General features: G+C 35.6%; 2 protein-coding genes across 2 annotated transcripts; both read right to left on the bottom strand.

Annotated features, from left to right (window-relative positions):
* Nucleotides 1-5,492: 5,492 nt before the first annotated feature.
* On the bottom strand, nucleotides 5,493-6,077 carry LOC128554049 (uncharacterized). Its single transcript, XM_053535262.1, has one exon. The coding sequence runs from the start codon at nucleotides 6,075-6,077 to the stop codon at nucleotides 5,493-5,495; it is 585 nt and encodes a 194-aa protein (XP_053391237.1).
* A 333-nt stretch (nucleotides 6,078-6,410) lies between these two features.
* Nucleotides 6,411-7,778, bottom strand: LOC128554048 (uncharacterized). The gene has a single exon (XM_053535261.1). The coding sequence runs from the start codon at nucleotides 7,776-7,778 to the stop codon at nucleotides 6,411-6,413; it is 1,368 nt and encodes a 455-aa protein (XP_053391236.1).
* Nucleotides 7,779-7,856: the final 78 nt, after the last annotated feature.

Here is a 7,856-nt window from a genome sequence, read left to right as displayed (position 1 = left end):
GCATTGGTTGCTGCTAGATCGGGGGCGGGGGAGGGTGGAATGATCCTGGGGGTGGATTGTAGAAAGTGTCAGCTGGAGTCTGGTATGAATTTAAGTTGCTCACATTTGCCATGTTCATTGGTTGTATATAACCTTGAGATGACATGTTATTGCTATTTGTAGCAGTATCTACCAATGGCGATACTTTATCTTTCGTGCGTTTCACGGGGGTGTCAGCTGAATTGTCAGGAGACGGTAACGCTCTTTATTTTTATTTTTATTATTTTTCTTTGTAGAAGGTATTGATTATCAATTAAACTACTAATATTATGTATATGTATACACTGATCACACTGGTATAGTTCGTAAATCCTAAAATTACTCCCATTCATCGAGTACAGGGAAAGAAAATTCGCCTCAGGTCCTTAGGACAAAAGATATCTAAATTTATCACAAATAGCACAGCTAAAAATCATTACGTTGATTTTAATCTAGAAAATACTAATCAAAACATCTTTTAACTTGGCTATATATATAAATTAAATGTGCATGCTACAATTACAATTACATGTCTGTATAGTAAGAACTATTTGTTCTATACAAACTTCCAGATTTATAGTGGCGTAACATAGTAATACTGTGTGTGTGGCGGTTGTAAAATATCTCCGGGTACTTGGATTCAAGGTTGTAATGTTTCCTGGTCTTTCTGGATCATGGAGTTTACTCAATACCTATGTAATAAAGTTCTGCCGATGCCAGGGGGTGTGTAAGGGGTATTGCATTTTCTAACCTCTTATGAACAGACTCAATCAAACCGTGTCTGCTATTACCTTTCTTGGTTGCTTCTGGGTTTCCACAGTATCTTCTTACAGACTTTGTTACACATTAATCAGTATGTAGTATTTTATCATTACTCTCAAACGTGTTTAATTTACTATCACATAGATCCAGATACTATGTGGTAATTTTTTCACAAAACCAAATATGAAATTTGGGCATAATATACCTTTAACATTGTATAAATGATATTTTTCATTGAAAATTAATTTAAAAAATGCGAGATAATTATACGTGTACGATGTAAACTACAAAATAACTCACTTTTAGCATCAAAATCAAACAACTTTGATCAATCATTTGAAGATGATGATAGATTTATTGTTAAGAGATGGCCGCCATTTTGATGACGTCATAACTCGGTCCAGTCGCGGAATTCAGACTGGCGACATGTAAATGAACTTCAGACATTACTGAATAAACTAAAAAAAGGTTTTATTGGATTAAACACCTATTTTTACGTAAAACAAGTACCTAAAATAAGACAAAAATCAAGACATTTTAAATGACATATGACATAAATGAGCATAAATATCATTGTAAATAAACTATTTAGTAAGCATTAAACAAAAGATCAGGCATCAGATAAGATTTAAAAATATTAAGATACAGTAAGATAGCTGTTTGTTTATAAGTAAGAATAAGTGGGTTATTGCGACATGTCCAGAAGTTATTACAAACAACTGTATTTTTGTATTTATTATGTAATAGTTCATATTCGAATGTATTTACACAATAAAATCATCCAGTTCACGTTATTTCAATCTTTTAAATATCACAGTCACATAGAATAAATTGCTATATGTCGCCATTAATATTTTTTTTTCCAATCGCACGGGACCTGATATTTTGCTCTAAGCAAATACACTACTAGATAAAGTATCTTATATGTCTGCCTGTAATTTACGGCTGTTTATCTAACCGTCGTGAAAGGATAGATTAAAATCCTCACAAATGATCGTTTTATTTTATTCCATACTGACTCTCGGGTAGAAAAAAATGCCACTTTCTTATAACACATAATAAAGTTTGATCCACATGACGTACTGAAAGTTTGTAAGCATTAAGATCAGCCGAGGTTATGGCAAGCCAATTGTCCAATAATTACGTGAACCCTAGTTTACGGTCGAAAAACTAGGATTAACGATCGATAAACTAGGTTTTTAGAACGTAAAACTAAGTTTTTCAAATACTCAAATACTAACCTATATTTTCGGGCGAAAACATAAGATAACGTCGTGAACCATAGTTCACGCTCGTAAATATGGATTCGCGATTGTAAACCCCAGTTTACGGTCGTAAACATAGGTTCACGAGCGTGAACCGGGGTTTACGAGCGTAAACATAGGATAACGGTCGTAAACATAGGATAACGACCGAAACTCATTGTTCAATCGAGAAACCTAGTTTATCAAACGTAAACCATGGTTTACGGTCGATATATTAGGATTATAGTATCAACAATGAATTTCGGGCGTGAACATAGGTTTACGGCCATGAACCTATGTTGACGGACGTGAACCTATGTTTACGACCGTGAACCATAGTTTACGGACCTGAACCTATATTTTCGAGCGTGAACCTATGTTTACGAACGTGAACTTGGGTTTACAAGCGTGAACTTAGGTTTACGTTCGATAAACCAGATTTTTCAAACGTGAAACCAGGATTTTCAAATACTAACCTATCTTTTCGAGCGAAAACAGAGAATAACGTCGTAAATCATAGTTCACGCTCGTAAACGTAGGTTCACGTTCGTAAAACCAAGTTTACGGTCGTAAACATAGGATAACGACCGAAATTCATAATTCAATCTAGAAACCTAGTTTATCAAACGTAAACCTGGGTTTACGAGCGTAAACTATGGTTTACGCCCGGTATCTGATGTTTTCATTCGAAAATATAGGTTAGTATTTGAAAAACCTAGTTTTACGTTCGAAAAACCTAGTTTATCGATCGTTAATCCTAGTTTTTCGACCGTAAACCGGGGTTCACGTAATTATTGGACAATTGGCTTGCCATACTAGGTTCAACATTTTGTTTCTTCTTCATTACTCTTATAGGCAAAATTTGAAATACCTTTGTTTCTACCCAACTGTATATCACTTGTCCTTTTTATCTTGAGTGATCATTTACATTTAGTTTAACATTACGTTGTCGATATCAATCCGCTATATCTAAGTTTTAAAACTTCCTGAATGAAAACTGATGATAATTTAACGTTAAACTTTAAATATAGTTGACAGTAAAATGCTGAGCAAAAATGAAATATTTTCAGTAGCTTTTCTAACAGCGACCTCCTTTTAAGAGTTTTCAGTCATGGATAAATCTGTGAAAAAATGCTTGTTTCTTATTTTCACATGTGGAGTAATGGCTAACTCGAAAGAGCTTGGTAAGTCTTGTTTATATGCATTGCTTTTAACTATGCTTTATGTAGATAGTTTAATACAATTTATAGAAATAATAACTCGCTTAAAAAATGACAACTGTTTAGATAGAAATTAATCGCACACATAATTAAATATGCTGACGCCCTTGAAATAAAATGATTTTATTGTTATTTACGACTTACTTTCACCTATTTAGTTCTGAAAACGCATTAAAGATCCAAGACTTGAGCCGCAGATCATGCATTTCTGAAATTGTTCATTAAACCAAATATTACATTTTTTTAATAACAAAAGATCGTATCTGCTACTTTCGACTTAGTTATTATCAATCTCGTTAATAGCTAGTAATGAAAGAAGCCTGTCACTTACGAACATATCAAAGTGCCTATTGGATAAACACATTACATAGTGAAATGGTCTTTAGTGGCGACATTTCTATATAATGATTGTAAACACTGAATATAAGCATTGCAATTAAAATACAAACTTCAAGAAGAAACTATTTATCTTAGATATATGTGTAGCTAACTGCATCAAAGAATAAAGGCTGAAAATATTTTAGATATCATTTTCGGAAAAAAGTTATTTGAGCTGAAAAAAAAAAAATGATCCAGGGTAAAATATTTGGTAAGAAATGGAGACAACTCCGCTATTACTTTACTGTATGATTAAGTGGCTATTGACCTAGTACCCCATGTAAACTATGCACTTTTTACCTCTATACAGAGAAAAAGCACACATAATTGCCACAAGGATAAATATGTTGAAAAGGCTACTGCTGGAAAGAGAATAATCCCTAATACCCATATATATGCGTCAAAGTATGGAAAAAACATCTAGAAATATGTGAAAATGAAAGAAATCAAGTCTGGCACTGTTAGATACCTGACTGTCTAATCATGCATAGCATTTAACATAAACAAATTACTTTTCCATTGCACTGATATAACATGAGAAGGATTAGGTCATACCCATTTGACTCATTCTTATCTTTTGAATTCTGAATGTGTACCATGTCAAACACCGTTAACTATTAAACATATTTTAATTGACTCTGTGGACTTTGCTACACAACGCAGTACAATTTATGACGTTCAATCTTTGAAAGTGTTATTTGAAAAAGTTCCAGTCGGAAATATTTTATCGTTTTTAAAGCAGACAGAAATCTGTCAAAAAATCTAACATTTCATATTTTTATTTAAATCTTTTGAAATATTATTTTGTTTGCAGCTGATATTTTAACACATATGTATATACATTTTACATAACTGCTTTTAGATATACTTTACATTCTTACGTGGATGATTTAAGATATGCTTTACATTATGCAGTGTGCTTTACATTTTTACATGGATGTGGTTAGGTACGTTTTACATTTTTACATAAATGTTTATGCTTTACAGTTGGCGTTCGCAATAAAGCTTCTTCTCGGCGATATATGACCATTTTATGTCGTTTTGCCGTAAAACCCAACTCACTCACTCCCTTAACAAACAGTGTTCACTAAACAATATCACTATATAAGCAGATCGTTTCTTTTGTGTAAAGCGAGCTTAGGGTAAGTCTCTACTGAATATACAATCGCTTATATATCTTAATCTTGATAAAAATATGATATCGGTACTATGTTAGCTGTGAGGCTGCCAATGGTTAAAAGCATGCAAGCGAGAAATCTGTTAAATAAACTAAACATTTTTTTTTCACTTTTCTCAAAAGAAGTTTTTCGTTTGCGATATTTTCTTTCTGAGACATTGATATTAATTTATCAGACACATTTGTTACTCAGTATTTACGGAATGAATAGTGTAGAAACATTATCTCTTTTTCAAAACAGGGCACATACTCCATGAATAAAAGGCCACTTTTACTACATCGTAGAATTGTAATATGACCATGCTCTGATTAAAAAAATACTTAATACACAGACTCGGGTTTGCTAACTGGACACATTGAAAGTCATAAGTCATTGAAATATTCTAATGAAAAGAAAAATAAAGTTACTTTGTCTACTGTATAATTGTTTGCATAGTCTATGTAAGTTTATTTTATATAATTCATTTTTGAGGTCTATTCATGGATTAACTTACTAGTTGTAAAGATAAATTAAATACAAAACATAAAAATGTTTCAACACTTACTTTATAGTTGAATACATTCGCTTGCAGTATTTGTAGCATATAAATTACATTTTTATTAATTGTTTTTATTCCTCTATGGTCATAATACCGAGATGTTCACAAAGAAATACTTCAATTAATTAAACCCCATACTAAAACTTACTTGCATTTACCCATAAACGTAAACACACATGTTCATATGCATATACATATAAACACCAACAGATATCGTCTGGTCATTTCTGCCTGTCGTCTGATGACGTTCTCTTAAAGCCGTTAAGTATTCGTGACGCCATCTATGCCGGAAGTGGCTGATCATTGTCCTTTGTAGCGTATTCCGTTTGATAACTGACGGGCGGTCACTCGGTACAGGGTTTGTAGGGACATCTTCTTCATACGGTAGTTTAATGATTCGTCTGCCGTAAAGTAAGTGTGACGGTGTAAGTATTTCCGGTTCATCTAATGCGCCGGAAGTGACATACGTCAACGGCATATCGTTAATCATCGCCTCAATTTCCGTAATCACAATTTGTAACGTTTGGTAGGTGACATAGAACCGTCCCAACACTTTCTTTATCGTTGTTTTCGTCAGACCTATAAGACGTTTCCACATTCCACCGAACCAAGGTGCGCGTTTTGGTATCATCTTCCACTCAATTCCTCTGTCGTTGAGTTCTTCTCTAACTGTGGTAGACTGGACCAAATCCTGTAATTGTCTGGATGCTGATAAGAAGGTGTTGGCGTTGTCTGACATCATGACGTTAGGAGCAGATTTTCTACTACAAAAACGTCGGAATGCTTGTAGGAATGACTCTGCTGATAGATCTGGAACTAGTTCTAGATGAACTGCTCTCGTAGTAGCGCAAGTAAACAAGCATAAGTATGCCTTAACGTCGTATCTGTTGTTATCTCGAACCAGTAATGCCCCAGTGAAATCTACTCCTGCGTAGGTAAACGGCTTGACGTCAGAAACTCTGCTCTTTGGTAGTGGAGGTGGATCAGGTGCTGAGTATGGTTTACCAACAATCTTCTTACAACAGGTACATTTACGTAGTATGACCTTCACATTTTGACGGATAGACGGAATCTAGTATTTCTGTCTTAAGAACGTGATAGTTGAACTAACGCCGGCATGTAGTAATCTTGAGTGTGCGTCCTTGATAACCAAGTTGGTGAATGGATGTTTAGCTGGTAACAGGTACGGATACTTGGTCATTTCGTCTAGTGGTGCATTGTGGATACATCCACGGCACTTCCAAATCCCACTGTTGAGAAATAATTTAAGTTGTCTAGATAGTGGGAGTTTGTATCTCTTGGTCTGTATATCTTTCACTTCTGCTTGATATTTAGACATCTGGCAGCTTCGTATGCACACCTTCTCTGCCCTGTGAAGTTCCTCTGTAGTTAAAGTTTCTTGACTTCCAGTGGACCTCCCGCCTCGAAAGTTATCTATGAAACGCAGTACATAAGCTGTAACTCTGAGTAACTTTGCCAACGAGCTGAATCTTGACATGTCGACAAAACTGCTGTTGTTCACTGGTAAAGCTGCATCTTCTGATTTGCTAGTAGGTACTGGATCTGTAATCGTTGCCATAGTAACATAAGTATCTCTTTCTTGCCAAACTGGCCAACTGTCAGGTGTAGTGAGCCATTTAGGTCCGTGGAACCATAGATTACTGACTTTGAAGTGCGATGTCGAAATTCCTCTGGTGAGTAAATCTGCGGGATTGTCCTTCGTCGGGCGGTTCCTAACGAATCGCCGGAGTGTCTTGGACGTCTGGAGCCAGTACAACACAATCTGACTATCTGACCAAAGGTGTATCTGTGGTATGCTTGTGTTCTGCTTCATGTGTTTACAGAGTCTGGAACCAATCACTGCATCCATCAGCTCTAACCTCGGTAACGTTAACTTTTTCAACGGAGCAACACGCGTCTTAGCCATCATCAATGTAGACTGGTTGTCTCTGCAGACGTATGCCGTAGCACAATAAGATAACAAACTAGCGTCGCAGAATATGTGAATACAGGTGTAGTTGGATGTATACGGTGTATTCTCAAAGTAGTATCTAGGAAACGTAGTGGTTGTCACTGATTTCAAGTCTGTAATCAAACTACGCCATTTTTCTTGTATGTCGTGCGGTAAGGGCATGTCCCACTCAAACATCTGTTGCCATAATTCTTGGAGAAGTAGCTTCGCTCTGATAGTAACTGGACTGAGTAGACCTAAGGGATCGTAGAGTCGGGACGTATGCTGCAATATATCTCTCTTGGTAATAATTTTGGTAGTTGGGATGTTCTTCGCTGGATAAAGTAAAACGTCACTCTCTGTGTCCCATCTCATGCCAAGTACCTTAGGACATCGATCTAAATCTAAGACTGAATCTTTGATTGCTTGCACACCGAGCTTGTTACTGTTAGAACTCAGGGACCTCAAATTGAAATCTGCAAACGACATTAGTTCACGTGACTCGCTGTAGAACTGTAGAAGTTCATCTTTCCTGTTGGAAGCTTGAAACAACGTTGTCAACGTATA

The sequence above is a fragment of the Mercenaria mercenaria genome, unplaced genomic scaffold (genome assembly GCF_021730395.1).
Source record: "Mercenaria mercenaria strain notata unplaced genomic scaffold, MADL_Memer_1 contig_4674, whole genome shotgun sequence".
NCBI lineage: Eukaryota > Metazoa > Mollusca > Bivalvia > Venerida > Veneridae > Mercenaria > Mercenaria mercenaria.
This window is presented reverse-complemented; position numbering and strand designations above follow the sequence as displayed.

Excerpts from the sequence above, each read along its gene's own strand:
- LOC128554048 (XM_053535261.1), bottom strand. The coding sequence starts at position 7,778 with ATGTCGTTTGCAGATTTCAATTTGAGGTCCCTGAGTTCTAACAGTAAC.
- LOC128554049 (XM_053535262.1), bottom strand. The coding sequence starts at position 6,077 with ATGTCAGACAACGCCAACACCTTCTTATCAGCATCCAGACAATTACAG.